At 43.4% G+C, this 21509-nt stretch overlaps 1 protein-coding gene across 1 annotated transcript in view; it reads right to left on the bottom strand.

Moving 5' to 3' along the window:
• nde1 (nudE neurodevelopment protein 1) overlaps window positions 1–21136 on the bottom strand; it is a 43452-nt gene extending 22316 nt beyond the window's left edge. The window contains exons 1-3 of the mRNA XM_072560157.1: window positions 20241–21136; window positions 10843–10951; window positions 10023–10176 (exon numbers count right to left, since the gene is read on the bottom strand). Coding sequence (XP_072416258.1) covers window positions 10023–10176; window positions 10843–10928 — 240 coding nt within the window. The 5' untranslated portion in view covers window positions 10929–10951; window positions 20241–21136. The remainder of the gene's footprint in view (window positions 1–10022; window positions 10177–10842; window positions 10952–20240) is intronic.
• Window positions 21137–21509: the final 373 nt, after the last annotated feature.

The raw sequence follows: 21509 nt of genomic DNA, 5'->3' as shown, positions 1-21509 counted from the left end.
CTTTGTTATTTAATCCAAATGATGGAGGCTGGTACAATTACAACATTTAAAAGGCATCTGAATGGGTATACAAGTAGGAAGGGTTTAGAGGGATATGGGCCAAGTGCTAGCAAATGAGACTAGATTAATTTAGGATATCTGGTCAGCATGGATGAGTTGGACTGAAGGGTCTGTTTCCGTGCTGTGCATCTCGATGACTCTATGACAATTGTTGGAAAGGGTGCAGAAAAGATTTACGAGGATGTTACTGTAACTGGGGGGTTTGAGTTATAAGGAGAGGCTGGGATTTTTTTCCCCTGGAGCACAGGAGGTTAATGAAGTCACCTTAGACGTTTATAAAATCATGAGGCATTGATAAGGTAAATAGCAAAGGTATTTTCCCTCAGATAGGGGAGTTCAAAACTAGATGGCACAGTTTTAAGGTGAGGGAAAAGATTTTAAAGGCACTCGAGGGGCACCTTTTTCACGTAGAAAATGGTCCACATGTGGAATGAGCTGCCAGAGGAAATAGTAAAGGCATGCGCAGTTACAACATTTAAAAGACATTTGGACAGGTAAATGGGTAGGCAAAACTAAAGGGAGCCAACACAGGCAAACAGACTTGCTCAGTTTAGGACAGCTGGTTGGCTTGAATAATATGGGCTGGGTCTGTATGTGCTCCGTGACTATGACATTTTAACATTGTTGTCTTAGGCAGTATATAGAAGACTAATATGTACTGAAGTGAAGAGAGTTCAAACCATTGGAATCACAGCAAACAATGCTCACCAATAATTCTGAAAGCTAAGCCCTTCAACCATCAATCCCCAGGACATCCAAAAGGCAAGCAAAAATTCCTCATTTACATGGAGTATTGTGCAGCTTACCTTCCCTAAAGCTGTTTAAATAGGAACAATCTTGGCCAACTGCTGTGAACAACAAATGTAAACAATTTGCATCGGTCAGGTGGACAAGAAAGTGGTAAACTGAAGCCAACCCGGAGAAGCATAAGATGCATTTGGGAAGACCCAACAAGTCAAAGGCATACACCACAATTGGGAGGATCCAGAGGATAGAGAGAGGAAGTGAGGGACTTGGGTTGCTAAGACAAATGGAATATATTCCTTGATTAACAGGTATTGAATATAAAAGAGCAGGAAAGTTACTCAAGCTGTTAACAGAGTAGGTTAGGCCACAACACAAGTATTGTTTGCAACTCTGGTCATCCCAATTCAGAAAGGGTAAAAAGGCACCCAAATCAGTACAAAAAACCATTTCCGAGGACTTTGGCAGCACTGGAAACTCACAGCTTGCCAAAAGGGAAGATTAGGTAGTCAGGGCTGTCCTATTGAGAACTGAGGAAACGGGGGGGGAAGATTCGATTCAGGTTCACAAGATTGTGAGGGCCTGGAGACAATGGATTGGGGAGGATTTATTTTCATTATCAGAGGGGTCAATAACTAAGAGAGAGTATTGGTAGAATGATTGAAGGGGACATATTTTAACTGAAGGATAGTGAAAAACATTGCCTGAAATTTTAAAAAAGGGGTAAATAGAGAAAGCCTCAACTGATTATCTATCTGAAAAGGTGTCTGCAGCACGTAGACTCCAGGGATACAGACTAAGTGTTAGAAAACGAGATTAGACTGATTAGCTCTTCCTAAACTGAACTCTAGAGGTGAGTAGAGAGCGACAGTTTTGATCATCAAGGCAGCAGGTAACAGACATCCAGAATCAATGGAAATCAGGAGGGTTCTCTCCAAGCATTGTGTCATACAAAAGGAAGCTGAGTCTGTTTGTTGGAAGCCATTCCTCTCAATCCAAGGACATCACTATGGGAATTCCTCAGGGCAGTGTCCTTGGCCCAACCACCTTCAGATGCTTCAATGATTCTATTTCTGTCACCAGGTTAGAAGTGGGATATTCGCTGATGTTCATTTACAGCTCCTTAAATACTGAAGCAAACCCAGTCCAAATGCAACAAAATCTGGACTACGCCCAGGCTCAGGCTGACAAGTGGCAAATATTATACCACAAAAGTGCCAGGCAATGACCTTCTCCAACAAGAGAATCTAACCATCCCCTCATAACATTCAACGGTATTACCATCAATGAATACCCACTGGCAATATCACAGAAGGTGCACTGTGCAGAAACTGATCAGCAGATCAGAAGCTGGGAGTTCTACAGTAACTCATTTCTTGTCAAAGCCTATCCACCATCTACAAGTCACAGCCATTCTTTATTTTTCATTCTCAGGATGAAGATGTCGCTGGCTAGGCCAGCATTTTTTTCACCATCCCAGGGAGCAGTTAAGCGTCAACCCCATTGCCATGGGTCTGGAGTCACATGTGGGCCAGACAACGTAAGGATGGCAGTTTCTTTCCCTAAAAGGACATTAGTGAACCAGATGGGTTTTTCCAACAATCAACAATGAATTCATGGTCATCATTAGACCTTTAAATCCAGATTTTTTTTCTATTCTACCATTTTTAATGATGGTATCAAAGCCAGGTCCCCAGAACATTATGTGAATTTCTGGATTAACAGTCCAGTGATAATACCACTAGACCACCATCTCCTCAGGAGGTTAATTCAAGAGTCTGATAGAATACTCTCCACTTGCCTGATGAGCGAAGGTAAACTGCATAATACTCATTTACGTTGAGTTTCAGCTCATTGCTGTTCAACACTTCTTGCTGAAAGTTATGCTTCAATTAATTAAATTCCTTACCCACAACAGCACTCCCCTCCCCCTCTGTTCCTGCTGGGAATGAGAATTCCCTGCAGTCAGACAGAGAACCATGGCCTAGTTCCCCATGCCTTCACCCAGCAGGTACCAATTAGCACAGCATGGTCAGGACAAGAGGATTTTACAATACTCAGTTGATTACATTTAGAATAGATTTTTTGAAAAACTTATTTTCTTAAAGCACCCTAAAGCTGATAACAAAACAGAACTTAGTGAGAGCAGTTACTGAAAGCAGTTCGTCTCAAACTAGCTGTCAAAAAGTACATCATCTGCCCAGAAAAAGACTCTTAACTTATGCAACTATTTCAAACATTGTCACATCCAAGCCTCCCTCTCTCAAAAGCTTGCAATTCCACATCCCATCCTGCCACCAGCCCCATTCCCACTAGTGCAGATCTTCCGGATGCTCTTCTGTAACTGGTTCCGAAATAGCACACAGAAAACCAGGTCAAGGCTACAGCCACCACAGTGTAATTTTGTGGCTTCCTCTTAATGCTGCAGCTGAGCTCAAACACAGAACCCATAGAGAGGATCCGAAAAAGAGCAGAAGTTACATTTTCAACAACCACTGTTGGATGCATTTATTTCAAAACACTCAAGGTAAGATCCTAGTGAATAAGGGCACTGAAGGAGGGTTCACCTGGTCAGACATTTGATGACAGCCTTTCCAGAAAAATTGAAGGATGCAGAAGACAGCAGCTACATGGGAAAACCACCCCCTGCAAGTCCCCCTCCAAGTCACTCACCATCCTTCTTGGAAATATATCACAATTCCTTCACTGTCACTGGGTCAGAATCCTGGAATTCCTTCCCTCAGTGCATTGTGGGTCAATCCATGTCACATGGACCACTCTGGCTCATGAAGGCAGCTCACCATCACCTTGTGGAACAATTACAGGATGGACAACACATGGTCTTTCACTTCTGGTGAAAGAATAAAAAATATTGAACCCGCTTTCTACACTTCCAGAAATAAGATACCTTGTACCCAGTAATCTTACAAATTACATTAGATAACTCATGAAATATTACGTCAGTCATGGGATTACTCATGGTTACTTTGAAATTTTGAGAGGTGTTCAAATATTCTGAGGTGAATACACTGAGGTAGGAAGAGAAGTAATGATATGCTGTACTTAAAGAAAGAATGTTCATGTTAAAATTACTCTAATCCTGACAGGGATGTACTTTTGGATTTCTTTTCCACTTGCCCACTTCCCAATATTTCCAATGTCAGTTAATCACAGGACTGTCCCACCACCTACAGAAGGTTTACCAGATATGTTCCAGATGCTTTCTCAACATGATGCATGAGAACCAGCCACTGGTGACTTGATGTTAGGGTGAACCAGCCCTCCAATAATCGCCTACGGTTAACTGGGTAATTGTACTAAATGCAAGAGGGTGATTACAGTGGAAGGCAGACCACAAGTATGTCCAGCAGAAGAGGCTCCTGTCTTAGATAACAATACTCAGTTTATTACACCACAATAACTTGTTTGTCATTACATTAACTCAGGCAGATTAATTACTGTGAACCAGACAAGTAGAGTAGACATGTGCCCCAATCAGGACAATTCCAGAGTCCGACTTGCCTAATGACAACTGCCAGAAGTCCAGAACATTCTGTCACAACCTGACTCAATCTCCATCATAAAATGGCCATTGTGTCCCATCTCAATCAATTCTCTTGATAGCACCCTCTGAAGGGAAACACACAGTTTAATCTTCAATTGGCTGCAAACAAACAGACAGCCCAACTGAGGCCTCAAACTAAAAACCAGAAAAACCGCAGATGCTGTAAATCAGAGACAAAAATAGAAATTGTTGGGAAAAACTCAGCAGGTCTGGCAGCATCTGTGGAGAGAAATCAATTAACTTTTCAGGTCTGAGGGAGGGTTATTCGACCTGAAACATTAACTGGTTTCTCTCCACAGATACTGCCAGACCTGCTGACCTTTTCCTGTAATTTCTATATTCAAGGCCTCAAACTATCCTTGTTCCCTTCAGTATTAATCCCACAGTGAGTTTGGACTCTAAATAATGGCATTAACAATGCTTCCCTGCTCGATTGCTGAAATATTCACTGATTCATCATTTCCTCGAAGGCAGTGGGGTTATTACAGACTGGAATCAGGGCAGTTTCAGAGCTTCGTTACCCTTTAGCACTAACAGACTGTAATGCACCACCGTAACTCGCAGCCTGGCCTTGTACAAGGTTCGTTCACTGGTCCCTTTACACCTTCCAAAATTCTGTTTCCAAGCCATTACTATTTTGGTATTATAAATCTTTCTTTTATATTCCACTGGCTGAGACAGATATATAGTGTTACACTGGAGACAGCTCCTCTTGCCTTCAACCACAGCACTTTCAGCTCAATCATCAGACATCTCACTTACCATCCCACTTGCAGGTTTAACTTCAATAACTTGTACAAACATTCTTATTTCAACAGTGGTGCTCACAAATGTTATTCCACTACATGAAACATCAAAAGACAAATTAGTTGGCATCTTCCCCATCCCATCCAGAAATTAAATGACCTGTGCAGGGTTGTTATAAGAAGGTAGACTGACGGATATTGTATACTGGCAAAAGGATGTGCTTCAAGGTTGCGAAACTGAAGAGAGGTTTCACACACGAGGAGCTCATTACTGCAACCTCACCCCCTTCCCTTAGCTCTAACCTTCTTAGCACACCAAAGCCACCAATCTGTCAATGCAAAATACAGACTCCAATAGTTAACAAAAATATCAAGACTGCAATTCACCCAATATCTCCACAATTATAACGCATCTTAGTTTTTTATTGACATCCAATTTTAAGGATAGCATTCCATTTATTGAGGATCTTGCTTTTTCAGGTGGGCAGGGTGAGGTGGTAGCTGGTTATGAAAGACAGAACACCAACTTGCACTTTGATAGATTAAATTTTCAAAGTTCACAGGAAAGGGATATTAGGACAGGTGGCTTTCAAGCCCATCTCACAGTAGCAGTGCCTCTGAAGTAAACACCACCCAGCACACCAAAGTCAAATATTGGCATGCTGAGAAACTGAAATGTTCCTGACGACCTTTACAGAAACAAACTCATTTTAATACAGCTGGCTCATATGGGATTTTCCCAGGCAGTTGAAATTTAGTAGCACAAAGGTAAATGGTTGCAAATCGCAATGCACCATTGTTTTATGGTCATTATGTCAGCTATAAGATCACCATACAATACAAACAAGGCAATGTCTATGCTGGGACTGCAAGTAACCAGCAGAGAAGCATTTCAAAAAATAAGCCTAGAATTTTAAACTTTTTGAGGGGTGGGAAGTGGGTGGGATTTGCTGCTGTTTACATGTCATAACAGACATGGAATCCAAAGCATAAATTCCATTTTTTTTAAAACACAATCTCAAATCTACCTACTCTGGGTCATTCCTATTTTCCCCATTAAATGGCGAAAATAATCAAACTCAGCGAAGAATATTTTTAAACTTGGTTTGCCACATCAGAGGATGCACATTCCCACGAATGCATACCCCAGACATGCCCACTGAAGCAAGCGATGTTTAAATTAGACAAAGATTTAAAAAGGTCAGGGAATCAGTACGGCATTGGCTAAAAGAAAATTTTTAAAAACTAATTTTCCATCAAGTATGGTAGACTATAATCAGAAAGCTGCTCCATCATAGTCTATTTCCTCTCTTATGCTGGTTCAACACAGACACCCGAATCCCTTCATTCAAATGGTCATGCCACCACAAAGCATATGTAACACATCGCCAAAATGCAACAGGAAGAAAACAAGTATTATGCAACACACCACGCAGAAATTTTCTCAAATTGTATCAACTCTCACTGCTCCATTACTATCACACAAATTACTACTTGTAATGCATCACGGAGATAAATACTGTTCAAAGTAACCCCTCCAACCCCCAGATGTTAGCCAGAGAGGCATTATACTGTAGTAATGGAATGTGTTTCTCACAGTTCAATTAAACAAATGAAAGTATCAGACAGCCTACTTGCAATACAGTTAGTTACAGTATACAGCTTCCAGATGTTAAATGCAATTTAGACTTTTTGCCGTTCTCACGGAAAATTTGTTTAATTCCAACAAAGAAAAATTGGTCCCAATCACTCTGACTTGGAAATTGAGTGCCCCTGAAGAGCACAAACATGCTCCCAGCTGACAGCTCAGCAGCAGATTCAAACAATGGATTGCCTGTTTCCTCAGACACTTGTTTGCACTCAGTCTTCATAAAGAAAGCAAGCCTACGTGGCCTGCTTTAGAAAAGGATACTCTTTTAAGCTGATTAATTAATTTAGCAAAAGTTTGCAAGGTTACCACAAAGTGTCTTTCAGCAGAGATAGGATTTGAGATAAAGCATACCTCAGAAAGGGTCTACAAATTAAAACAAGAAACTAAGCAGGCTCACCATTGAAATAGGTACATTTAACATTCCAAGTTAACACTTAGAACAGTGAAATCAGAAATTATATTCATATTATAATTTAATATTCTAATTTATAAGTGATTGGATACACTTCAACCCATCGACAGTAACAAAATAATTCAAAGTATCATTAAAACCTGAACTTGTGCCAAAACAGCATTGCCACAAAATAAACCCACTGCAGAGGTGGATGTTATGCCAGTGTGAATGGGCAGCTAGCCCGTATAAACTGGGTACAGTCCCACCAAGCTAAATTGAATGCATTACTGTTGCTATGATCTCTTTTCCTGGCCAGACAATGCTACCACTGTGCAGTGTTTAGAAGATAAAACTGAAGGATGAGGAGGGAGGAAAAAAATCTAAGCATTTAACGTCTTCAATTGTGCGCACATTTTCTACAAACATAAAAAAGGGCCCAATGCCTGGGTAACTGCCCCAGTACAAAACAGAATATTGGCACAGAGGGTCACCAAACCTTTCAGAAGCAAATAATAAGGGTTCTCCCCATCAGCAGTTTATAAACCGTTCTGAAGTAAACAGACAAAATCACCATTCCAATGTGGTTCCAGTTTGTAATGACTTAGGCACACTCTAGCAGTAGAGATACATTGCCCATTAGTGTAGGCATGGCAACTCATCATCCACTACTTGCATGATCAAGTGTAAAATACTTGGACATTTTGAGTGAAACACTGGGGCGAGCTACATCTAACTAAGGGAGTGGCATTGTCGTAATATCCCTGGAATAGTAACCAACACAACCAGGCTGCTGTCCCACAGAAACAGCCTCAAACCCCACAAGCTCATGGAATTTAAATGTAATTAACAAAAGATAGAATATAAAGCTTGTCTTGCTCACTAACGTATAGCTTCCTATCAAACTACATCCTTTAGGAAAAAGGAACCTGCCCCTCTTAACTGGTCTGACCTACATGCAAGTCAAGAGTATATTGCTGGAAAAGCACAGCAGGCCAGGCAGAATCCAAGGAGTAGGAGAATTGACATTTTTGGCAAAAGCCCTTCGTCTCCTGCTCCTCAGATGCTGCCTGATCTGCTGCGCTTTTCCAGCGCCACACACTCCACTCTAATCTCAAGCATCTGCTGTCCTCACTTTTGCCTAGTTGCTCTACATATGACTCTAGATCTACAATAAGGTGGCTCACTCTGAACTGGTCTGGCTAGTCATCTAGTTCAAGGGCAATTGGGAATGGGCACATGCTAACTTCGCCTCAGGCATCATAATCCATTAAAGAACCAAGAACAACACTTTTTAAGAAAGGTGGAAGAGAGAAAGCAGGAAATTATAGACCAGTTAGTCTGACCTCAGTGGTGGGAAAGATGCTGGAGTCTATTATAAAGGATGAAATCACGACACATCTGGATAGTAGTAACAGGATAGGTCAGAGTCAGCATGGATTTATGAAAGGGAAATCATGCTTGACTAATCTTCTGGAATTTTTTGAGGATGTAACTCTGAAGATGGACAAGGGAGATCCAGTGGATGTAGTGTACCAGGACTTTCAGAAAGCTTTTGATAAAGTCCCACATAGGAGGTTAGTGAGCAAAATTAGGGCACGTGGTATTGGGGGCAAAGTACTAACTTGGATTGAAAGTTGGTTGGCTGACAACCAACAAAGAGTAGGAAACAAAGAGTAGTGATAAACGGCTCCATTTCGGAATGGCAGGCAGTGACCAGTGGGGTACCGCAGGGATCAGTGCTGGGACCGCAGCTTTTTACAATATATGTTAATGACATAGAAGATGGTATTAGTAATAACATTAGCAAATTTGCTGATGATAATAAGCTGGGTGGCAGGGTGAAATGTGAGGAGGATGTTAGGAGATTACAGGGTGACCTGGACAGGTTAGGTGAGTGGTCAGATGCATGGCAGATGCAGTTTAATGTGGATAAATGTGTGGTTATCCACTTTGGTGGCAAGAACGGGAAGGCAGATTACTACCTAAATGGAATCAATTTAGGTAAAGGGGCAGTACAAAGAGATCTGGGTGTTCTCGTACACCAGTCAATTAAGGTAAGCATGCAGGTACAGCAGGTAGTGAAGAAGGCTAATAGCATGCTGGCCTTCATAACAAGAGGGATTGAGTATAGAAGCAAAGAGGTTCTTCTGCAGGACCCTGGTGAGACCACACCTGGAGTATGGTGTGCAGTTCTGGTCTCCAAATTTGAGGAAAGACATTCTGGTTATTGAGGGAGTGCAGCGTCGTTCACGAGGTCAATTCCTGGAATGGCGGGACTACCTTACACTGAAAGACTGGAGCGACTGGGCTTATATACCCTTGAGTTTAGAAGACTGAGAGGGGATCTGATTGAGACGTATAAGATTATTAAAGGATTGGACACTCTGGAGGCAGGAAACATGTTTCCGCTGATGGGTGAGTGCCGAACCACAGGACACAGCTTAAAAATACGGGGTAGACCATTTAGGACAGAGATGAGGAGAAACTTCTTCACCCAGAGAGTGGTGGCTGTGTGGAATGCTCTGCCCCAGAAGGCAGTGGAGGCCGAGTCTCTGGATTAATTTAAGAAAGAGTTAGATAGGGCTCTCAAGGATAGTGGAATCAAGGGTTATGGAGATAAGGCAGGAACAGGATACTGATTAAGGATGATCAGCCATGATCATATCGAATGGTGGCGCAGGCTGGAAGGGCAGAATGGCCTACTCCTGCACCTATAGTCTATAACACAGGCACCAAGCCTCTAAGATGCTCCATTCATCAAAACAGAGAAGCCTCCCTTCCTGTTGGAATAAGTACTGCCACAAAGTAAATAATGCAGCTACTTCAATAACACATTGCAGTGTCCATTTCCCACTGATGTACCTTAAATAAATCCAGTTCCACGCGGAGACGATTGTTGTCTGACAGCAAGTCTCGATTTCTGCTTTCAGCGTGCTCAAGCTGAGTCTCCAATTCCGCTTCTAGTTCACGGCTCCCTTCCTGGAACTCGATTAGCTCTTCCCGAGTAGTCTGTGCACTAATGATGGGGTCAACAAAATAATATCTAGCATACTATCTTGATTTTATAAAATTTGGTTCATGATGCCACCACGTGGGGAAAATTCAAAACTAGGGTCTGAAAATACCAGGTAGCCACTAATATTCCAATAAAGAAATCAGGAGAAACTGTAATACCCAGAGAGTGTAATGTGAAACCACAGGGAGAAATGGAAATAAATTACAGAGATCTCCTTTTCAAAGGAATCAATATGGAAGAGAGAGTGACAGAGAGTGAGAGAGAAAGAGAGTGAGAGTGAGAGAGAGAGTGAGAGAGGAGAACAGAATGGAAAGAAGATGGGGTTGGATGAAGAAGTGTGGTGCAGAAGGTTAATCTGGAGTATAAGTACCAGCACACACTATTTAAGTTGAACGGCCTCTTCACACTCTGATAAATTATGTTAAATAATTTCAATTGCAAAGTCAGTACCTTAACCATTTATGAAATAAATTAAAGTGATGATTAGTTATAGGAAGCAAATATGGAGGGGAATTACATTTGTGCTAAAGTGATCAGAATTTGCACAGAGACACACCAGCTTATAGCTTTACATATTCAAAATGTTCCATTAGCAGATATTCACAGTAAATGCTACTGATCTGAGCCACACATGGTTCTGATCAGTATATCCTTGTTTGGTACTACCAGTGTTGGTATTTTAGAGCAAGATCTTTCCAATACGCAGTTTCGTCCTCAACAGACTTGAAAGCCATTGTTTCCAAATCATCCATTGCAACAATTGCAAATTTGCTGTCTACATTCAAACAGAAAGTAATATATATCATTCGCTATTCGAACTCAGTAAAAACATTTGCCTAAAAAGGTACAAGCAGTCATGTGAAAAGCTAATATATTTTCGCGTTCTCAGGCCAGCTTAGCAGAGTCAGTCCTTCAAACATCATGTGGTGTACGGCTATTATGTAGCTGGCATTAAACACCAGGGACAATCTCAAACAGCTCTAAACATGCTGTAGCGTGTTACCTTTCCTTTTAAACTTGAAGACTGAAGACTATGAACACAACTTCAGTAATTTGATCACTAGCAAGCTCCCAAAAATAAAACCCTCTTTTGTCACACTCTTGTTGCAAACAAAGGCATAATGCATTGAAGGATCAGGTGACAGCTATGCTGGTGTGGCTTAAGTAACGTATAAAATCATTTTCATAATCACACTCTGGCATTTTCTTCATTTAAAAAATATTTTATTTGCTTTGAAAGAAAGAACGTTTCTAGCTATTCTACTGGATCACTTTCGGTATGATCAATGCACAATGGGAATAAGTCTTTCTGACAGAGCCTGTGGCAGTGGTGCACTGATAAATTCATCACTTTAGCCGATACAAGAGTAAAAAAGGGTCCTTTAATAATTGATACTTTTCAGAATAGGTACAGAATTCTTACGCAATTGATAGGCAGAGCACGAGCCATCTCAGCAGAGAAATCACTGACTCTCACACTCAGTCCATAGAAACATCAACGTCTTCTGGTGTAGGCTTCCTTGTTCACATTCAATGATGGCATCTTGGGCCTTATTTTTTTTACACATCGAGAAAAGGCGAATAATGATGCACAGTACAAGGTAAACTAAATGTGATCTTGAGCTAAAGTAATGAGCAAGGGAAGGGTAACTCTCCCACCTCATTGGCCAGAGCTGCTCAAATAAGTGATTGATATAAAGCAAACAACCAGCTCCAAGAAATAAAAATATATTAATGCTCACTTGGACCAGGGGGAAGAGTTCTCATTAGGCCACTGCCTTCTTCAGATAATCAGAAAGATCAGGGAAGAGTTTCCTAATACTTTAGCTGCTTAGTCTAATGGTCCTGTCACAGCTACAGGTAAACAAAACTCTGCACCATCCATCCATCGGCCCTCCAGGATCAGTAAGCCACACCCACCTGGAACAGGTTATATGCTTCTATCTATTTAGCCTTTGCATTCTATCTACGCTGTTGTTCGTTAATTAACCATCTTTAAATCACTCAAGGTTTTGATCACTCTTTTGGGGTAATCTATCAATTCTGAACCTTAAAAAGGTTGCAAATGGTACAAAGCTAATGGAAAGATTGAACTGAAATTGTGCTGACCCAGTCATGATAACCTGCAGGGCATCATTCCTCAAAAGTACTAACTTTGTGGGTGGGGCCTTTGGACAATTGGCAGGATTGAGTCGATATTTAGGTTTAAGATTTTAATGCACAACTTTCTAAAGGAGGAATAAGAGTCACCCTCCAAATACAATTCTACCTTTCTGAGGAACTCAAAAATCAATTTGCATCACATATAGATTGGTGATAAGATGGTGTTTGGCATGCTTCCTTCATTGCTCTGACCATTGAGTATAGGTGTTGGGATGTTATGTTAAGGTCGTACAGGACATTGGTGAGGCCTCTTCTGGAACACTGTGTCCAGTTCTAGTCACCCAGTTACAGGAAGGATGTTATTATGCTGGAGAGGGTTCAAAACAGATTTACCAGGATGTTGCTGGAAATGAAGGATTTGAGTTATAAGGAGAGGTTGGATAAGCTGGGACTTTTTTCACTGAAGTTTAGGATGTTAACAGGTGACCTTATAGAGGTTTATAAAAGCATGAGGGGTATAGATAAGGTGGACAGCAGGTGTCTTTTCCCTAGGGTGGGGGATTTCAAGACTGGGAACATATTTTTAAGATGAGAGGAGAAAGATTGAAAAAAAGACATGAGGGGCAACTTTGTTCACACGGTTTGTGTATGGAGTGAACTTCCTGAGGAAGTGATGGACGTGGATGCAGTTACAACGTTTAAAAGACATTTGGATAAGTACATGAATAGGAAAGGGTTTGGAGTGATATGGGCCAAGAGCAGGCAGGTGGTTTAGTTTGAGATTATCATCGGTATGGACTGGTTGGACAAAAGGGTCTGTTTCTGTGCTGTATGAATCTATGATACTATAAAACACTCACGGCTTTAGACATGAATAAGTAACACACTTTGTGGGACACTAATGTACTGGTGCATTAATTGCGCTCCTTGAATATTCCAAAGTAAAAAATACCTTTCTTGTCCTCAAGTAAACAGTATTTCACATGATGCTGTCCCCTATTAATAAGTTTTGTTTGCTTTCCGTTTTCTTATTCTAGTAAGTTTCTAAATATACCACAGCCAAACGGGTGAAAGAATGCGGAAACCAGACAGTAAGCACCATTCAACTATTCAATAGACAGGGCATCAGAGTCAAGTTCAGTCCAATTTATCCAGACTTCCCAGCAAGATCTTACATTAGCAATCACGAGCAACAGCTTTAGCCAGGCAGCACCTAGGTCAAAGCAGCTCAGCAAGAACACATCAGAGACCGGGAATTTAATCTAGCACATTATGTCCTTTAGGCTCTGCATTATACCATCACTATTCTAACTGTACAAACTTTGAGAATACACATTAATAAAAAAAACTTTGAAGTGATACTCTCAGGCATGAATACATAAAAGACCTGAAGAAATTGCACACTTCAAAAAAAAACTGCAGTTTTGTCGAATGTTCCCAGAATTTAGAAAACCGAATGCTGACTAAACAGCTGACTAAACTCAAGACCGACTCACCACGAGGTCAGGCTGAGGATGATGTCAAAATGAAAGGGAGATAAAGCTATTTTTAAATGCTGCAATGGGGGTGGAGAATCTCTTGAAATTTTTCAAAAACATGAAGAGAAGCTGATGGGGCAAACTTTTATCTGAAAAGTCTCAAATATGAAAAAATTCAAACATTCATACATTACCCGAGCTACAGAAAGCTTCAATCAGATTTCTATTCCAGCAGGGAGGAGAAACAGAGAGGAAAGGAGGGACAATAAAGAAGAAAACAAATTAAAAGGCAGACAAAGAGAATATAGGAACATATGACGCATGATGTAATAGTCCCAAGATATGACTGAAATCTGGTTAAAGAGTTTAGGCAGCCAAGGATTCTTGGCAAAGCTTGGGATGGAGATGAATAATATAAAAATGGAACATAGGATACAGGAAACAAGGCTGGCTGTATCAAAGACCAGGAAGGAGAGAATTTTAAAAAGCATCAACAAGCAAGAGGCACAAAACACAAGCAACTGAGTCTTGAGCAAATTGACACACACATAGATTAGAGGATATTGGTAGAAGTGAGAGTCAAGGTGGATAAGGATTTCAGGAACCATTTACAGTGTTATAGGAGTACAAATAATCTAGGTTAAGGTGCACTTATCTCAGTCTAACCAGGATTTTTCAGCTTGCTTCAGTTTGAACAAGTGAGTGGGGAAAGCAATGCCATTAATAACAAGGGAACAAAGTTTATTTTTAACCTGCTCCATCAAATTACATTTTCCCAACATTTAGCCAACGAGGTGTGACATTCATCAATTGCTGTTAAACAGTGTTGTTTGCAAGATACACTTGGAGATTACCATCACACACATGGAAGCTGCACCCTTGCGTAGATGCAGGAGAGGAAGGTCCAATGACTGATCTTGGGGCAGGGGGGCAAGGTGAGAAACAATTGCCAAGGTGCACCAGCTACATTAATGCGGGGGCAGTTACATCCCCTCCTGTCTCTGTTATTCATTCAACAGCTTGGTGGTGAAGTAGTTCAATACTGTCAAAGCTGAAAGTACCAAAATAGATGAATGCAGTCAGAGATGCTACAAAGAGTTTGGATGAACTTGTGAAAGAGTTGAGATATACAATTTGGCCAAGTGGATGGTGAATTTCGATTGAGTTCGGCCTGTGTGAGAGAGATGATTGAGTGCAGGAAATACCTTGCCTCTGTTGCATTTGAGGTGGTAATGCCAAAACAGAACATTGAAACAGGTTTTGAGTAGACTAACAAATTACACAAAATATTACAATAGACAATAGGTGCAGGAGTAGGCCATTCGGCCCTTCGAACCAGCACCACCATTCATTATGATCATGGCTGATCATCCACAATCAGTATCCTGCTCCTGCCTTATCCCCATAAGCCTTGATTCCACTATCTTTAAGAGCTCTATCCATCTCTTTCTTGAAAGTATCCAGAGACTTGGCTTCCACAGCCTTCTGGGGCAGAGCATTCCATACACCCACCACTCTCTGGGTGAAGAGGTTTCTCCTCAACTCTGTTCTAAATAGCCTACCCCTTATTTTTAAACTGTGTCCTCTGATTCCATTCTCACCTATCAGCAGAAACATGCTTCCTGCCTCCAGAGTGTCCAATCCTTTAACAATCTCAATCATATCCCCTCTCATCCTTCTAATCTCAAGTGTATACAAGCCCAGTGGCTCCAATCTTTCAAGATATGATAGTCCCACCATTCCGGGAATTGACCACGTGAACCTACCCTGCACTCCCTCAATAGCCAGAATATCCTTCCTCAGATTTGGAGACCAAAACTGCACACAATATTCCAGGTGTGGTCTCGCCAGGGCCCTGTATAGCTGCAGAAGGACCTCTTTGTTTCTATACTCAATTCCTCTTGTTATGAAGGCCAGCATGATCTTAGCCTTCTTCACTACCCGCTGTACCTGCATGCTTGCTTTCATTGACTGATGTACAAGAACACCTAGATCTCGTTGTACTTTACCTTTACCTAACTTGACTCCATTTAGATAGTAATCTGCCTTCCTATTCTTGCCACCAAAGTGGAAAACAACACATTTATCCACATTAAACTACATCTGCCATGCATCCGTCCACTCACCGAGCCTGTCCAAGTCACAAGACCATTAACTGAGTCAACCCAATTTCCATCTATACATCCATGCCATCTTTATGTCCATACTAGTATCAAGAAAGTGTAACTCAAATGATCCCGAATCAACTTCAGTTAACCCAACCAGGGAGGTAGAGCAGAATCCACTCACAAACATGAGGAACACATGTTCTTTTCCCACTTAGCAATTTGAAACAAAACCTGTCAGTTCATAGGCAGCCTGTTTATCCTCAGACCTAGGATCTTTTATAACTGTTTGTAGGGCCCTGCATCTCTCATTGGCCAACTTCTAGAATAGTCCCTTCTTCAGGACAAGTTTGATCCTTTGGCACAACTTTATTTCACAAAGACGTGCAGCAATTTGTCCCAATTACTGGATCAGATTGGAAAGTCTGAGTAACAGTATAAGTACATTTATTCATTCCACATAATCGAGCCAGTAAATGCCAAAATGAAGCTTGCATTGCAAGCTACAGTTGCTGATAAACAACAAACCATATGAAACAACATTGTCACAATAATAAACACGGAACAATGTGCTCTTTCAAAAGAAATTTAAAAAGCTTCATATTTTAAGGCATTTCTAAGGGTCTCACAATATGTACAAATTCCATTCCATTGAACAGTTCAATCCATCGATAATATCATAAAGAGAGAGGTCCATAAGTAACAGGAGATTGTGGTGTGGTGGTAATGTCACTGGACAAAGTAATTCAGGCTCAGGTTTTGGGGAATGGGGATTCAAACTCTCCCACAACAGATGACTGGATATTAATTTTTAAAAAATGAAACAGAATGTGAAAGCTAAACTAGTGGTGACCATCAAACTATTGCTGCAAAAATCCACCTGGCTCACTGATGGCCGAGGGAAGGAAATTTACTGCCCTTACCCAATCTGGCCGCCATGGAAGTCCAGACCAACCAACAAAACAGTTGACTCCAAACTGTTGACTGAAATGGTCGTTTTACCAGTATTATACAATAGAGTGCTACAAAGTCTAAAGAAAGGACTGAAGTAGGACATACCACCCAGCAACCTAGTCAACAGAAATAACAATGACAAACGCAGCCCTGACAATCTGGCAAAATCCTCTTTACTAACAACTGGAGGCTTGCTCCAAGATTGGGAGAGTGCTTCCATAGGCTAGTCTAACAGCCTGACTCAGTCTTACACTTGACATTACAGGCAGCGTTTGAGACACCATGAGGATCTTCTCTGCAATCATTAATCAGACCAACCCAGTGGTGACTGCACAGTCACATACATGGGAAGGGGCCTGCCCTGGGACGACTCCACCTTTGATTCTGGTCCTCATGAAATTTCACAGCATCAAGTCAAACATCCCACTAACTCCACTCACCTCAGCCGATGAATCAGTGCTCCTCCATGTCGAACACCACTTGAAGAAAGGACTGAGAGTGACAAGGTTGTCTTTTAGGGAGGGTGTGGTGGTGGTTGACTGCAGGGGAGGGTCCTTCAATATCCATTCCCAAGTCTGCCGTCTGCCTCAGTGGCATCACTATGTGATGAGCTGGCCAATTCCTAAAGGACACATTTCCTAGTCTGGACATGCAGCAGGGAATGGGGTCCCAACAAGAGGGGGATAAAAAAAGTTGATGCCCTCCTCAGCAATCTATCCAACACAAATGCCAGTCCCTGACAATACAGGTATGAGATACCACCAGATAGCTCATGTAGACAAAGTGCCATCTTCGCAGAGGATGCCCACCATGGTGTTGTGTGGCACTATCACCATGCTAAATGATGTAGACTTCAAACAGATCAAGCAACTCCAACTGGTTACCCAAGAGGCACTGTGGGCCAGCAGCAGCAGAAGAATTGCACTCCTGCACAACCTGCAACCTCCTGGTCCAGTACATCTCCATGATTCTATAACCCTCACTCTATTACTATGTCAAGCCAGGGGACAGAGCTCAATTTAATGAAGACAGGCATGTGAGTTGTAGACCCAAACACACCTGAAAATGAGCCGTCAACCCAAAAGCACAACCATGCAATCAGATCAGAGGTCTACAGAGCAGCACATCCAGCCAGTGAACTAACTTCAGCTGCTGCAATGACCGTTCCTCCATTATAAGATCAGACGTATTTCAAATAATTGAGCAACATTCAGCACTATTTGCTTCTTCCTTGCTGTTAACAGACTTCTAAGTGGATCTCTGATATACAGTTGATCTTGTTCTGCATTTTCTTTGTAGCTGTAACACTATATTCTGCATTCTGTTCTACTACTCTTATATATGTATTCACGTTAAGGTATAATTTGTCTGGAAAGCACACAAAACAATACTTTTCACTGTATCTTATGACAATAATAAATCAAAATCAGGTACTGAAGCAGACCATTTCCACATGCAGCAAGACCTAGACATCACCCAGGCCTGTGATAAGTTTCTCCAGTGAACTAGAATCCAAACATTTCACCCTCACATTCAGTGGCATTACCAGCTTTAGATTCCCCCACCAACACCCGGGGGATTACCACTGACTTGAAACTGAACAAGACCAGTCATATAAATACTGCAACTGCAACAGCAGCTCAGGGCCTGGGAACTCTGTACCAAGTAACTCACTTCCTGACTCCCAAAAGCCTGTCCACCATCTTTAAGGCACATATCAAGAGGTCAATGGAAAACTCTCCAAACAGCCTGGATTGGAAAAGCTCCAGGAAGATTCGAAAAGCTCAACACCATCAAGCCCACGAACTGGCACCCTTCAGCATTCACTCCCTCCATTAATAACGCAGTTATAACAGTGAGTATCATGTACAAGATACACTGCTGTAAATTGCCAAGCTGCCTTTGACAGCATCTTCAAAGCCAGTGAACTCCCATGCCAGATGATCTTGGCAATACCAACACTTGCAAGTTCCCTTCAAAGTTCCACAGCACGTCAGCATTCCTTCATTGTCACAGGGTCACGATCTTGCAACCTTCCTACCTGGATTACCTACACCCAAGGATGGCAGTTGCCCACTGCTACCTGTTCAAGGGCAATTAGGGACAGACAATAAATTGTGGCCTAGTTAGCAACACCCACACCCCCAAATTTCAACAAGACCATTCACATCAACCCACCCGCCCCCACCAACCTTGCTCTGTCATTCACTAAAGGTCATTGCTGACCAACCCTACTTTCCACCCTGCCCCTTGCCCCAGTGACCCTTGACTGCCTCAACGATCAAATATCTATTAACCCAGCCTTTAATACATTGAAGATCCAGCCATGGTGGTTGAATGTTACGGTATTTCAAGCGCTCATCCAAATGCTTTCTCAAGTTTGTGAGGTTACCATCTCAACTACTCTCCCAGGCAGTGCATTCAGACCTCTGGGTGAAGAAGGTTTACCTCAAATCCCCTTTAAACCCATCAACAAAAGGGGTAAAGTTGCTTCCTATCCACCCTCCAGCTCTAGGCTTTCCCATCAGCAAGCTAGCCCTGTGGGTGTGTGTTCGGCAGTAAGGACTGGAGTGATTCATTCGTTTCCATGTCCATTTCTCAGATGGAAGCTGCCTCTTGTGAGATTGCTGCTGCTGCTGTAGTGTGCGAACACAGCACAGAGACAGGCTGGAAATCAGAGCTTACACGTGGCACATTGTCAGACTGGGTTTCCTGAGAGATCCAGGAACCTGGGGAGACAGACTCCCAGCCTGAGGGGGTGGCGGGGGGAAGACAGACAGACAGACTCCCAGGGCATTTGTGGGTGGGGTGTTTGTGTGTGTGGGGGGGGGGGGGGGGGTGGAGGTGGGTGTGTGTGTGTAGGGGGGTGGGTGTGTGTGCGTGTGTAGGGGGGTGGGTGTGTGTGTGTAGGGGTGTGTGTGTGTGTGTGTAGGGGGGTGGGTGGGTGTGTGTGAGGGGTGGGAGTGGGGGTGTGTGTGAGGGGGGGGAGTGGGGGGGGAGTGGGGATGTGTGGGGGGGGGAGTGGGGATGTGTGGGGGGTGGGTGGGTGTGTAGGGGTGTGTGTGTGTGTGTAGGGGTGTGTGTGTGTGTGTGTGTGTGTAGGGGGGTGGGTGGGTGTGTGTGGGGGGTGGGTGGGTGTGTGTGGGGGGGAGTGGGGGGGGAGTGGGGATGTGTGGGGGGTGGGAGTGGGGGTGGGTGTGTGTGTGGGGGGGCGAGTGGGGGTGTGGGGGGGCGAGTGGGGGGGTGTGGGGGGGGAGGGGGAGTGGGGATGTGTGTATGGGGGTATTTATGGGTGGGGGTGGGTGGTTGGGGGGGGGGGGGGGTGGTGGTGGTTGTCGGGGTGTGCCCTGTCCCGTGTCCCCGGGACTCCCGCTTCCTCTCGGCCCCGGGGCCCAGGCTCCAGGCGGCGGCTCCTGCTCCTTACCTTCCGTCGGCCCGTGCCCTCGGCCCGCTCCGCTCCTCTCGGTCACTCAGCTCCTGGTCCCCGCGGGGAGGGGAAGACAGTCGGTGCCCAGGCCTCAGGCCCCTCTCTCCGGGAGGGAGGGGAGCTGTCCGTGTACACACACCCTCACACAGAGACACCACTCTCTGTTCCCCTGCTCCGGGACACTCTCTCTCTCTCTCTCTCTGTCCCAGGAAACCGCCGTTTCTCTGCTCCCGGTCCGCTCACTCTCTCCTCCCCCAGACCGCCCTCTCTCTCTCTCTCTGTGTCTATCCCTGTACAAAGTGCCTGTCAGTCCCTGCCTGTGTACACACCCTCCTCTTAATCTGTCTCTCTGAGCCTCCCTCAGTCTCTCTCTCTCTCACTCAGTTTATCCCTCTTTCTACCCTCTCTGACCTTCTTTCCTCTGTGTGACCTTCTTACACACTCTGTGTCTCACTCTTATTCTGTGTCTGACCGTCTGTCTCTGTCTCTGTGCCCCAGTTTCTGTGTGTGTGTCTCAGCTTCTCTCTGACTGAGTGAATCTGAATCTCTGTCTCTGGGTGTGCGTCTCAGTCTGTGTCTGTGAGTGTGTGTCTCTGTCTCTCTGGGTCTGTGCGTGCCTCTCTCTCGGTCTGGGTGTGTGTGTCTGTGTCTGTGTCTGTCTCTCTCTCGGAGTCTGGGTGTGTGTGTGTCTCTTTCTCTCTGGGTCTGGATGCGTGTGTGTGTGTGTGTGTGTGTGTCTCTCTCTCTGGGTGTGTGTGTGTGTGAGTGAGAGAGACCCTTTCTTTCTGGGTCTCAATCAGAGTCTGGGTGTGTGTGTGTCTGTCTGTCTCTCTCTCTCTCTGGGTATATGTGTATGTCTATGTCTGTCTGTCTGTCTCTCTCTCTCTCTCTCTCTGGGTGTGTGTGTGTCTCTCTCTCTGTCTGTCTGGGGGCGTGTGTGTGTCTGTCTGTCTCTCTCTCTCTCTCTGGGTGTGTGTGTGTATGTATGTATGTCTATGTCTCTCTCTCTCTCTCTGGGGGTGAGTGTGGGTGTGCGTCTCTCTCTCTCTCTGGGGGTGAGTGTGGGTGTGCGTCTCTCTCTCTGGGTGTGTGTATGTCTATGTTTGTCTCTCTCTCTGGGTGTGTGTGTATGTATGTCTATGTCTCTCTCTCTCTGGGTGTGTGTATGTCTATGTCTGTCTCTCTCTCTGGGTGTGTATGTGTATATGTCTATGTCTCTCTCTCTCTCTCTCTCTCTCTCTGGGTGTGTGTGTGTATGTATGTCTA

The sequence above is a fragment of the Chiloscyllium punctatum genome, chromosome 40 (genome assembly GCF_047496795.1).
Source record: "Chiloscyllium punctatum isolate Juve2018m chromosome 40, sChiPun1.3, whole genome shotgun sequence".
NCBI classification, from domain to species: Eukaryota; Metazoa; Chordata; class Chondrichthyes; order Orectolobiformes; family Hemiscylliidae; genus Chiloscyllium; species Chiloscyllium punctatum.
Note: the sequence above shows the minus strand (reverse complement) of the source record. Positions and strands in the feature narration are given on the sequence as shown.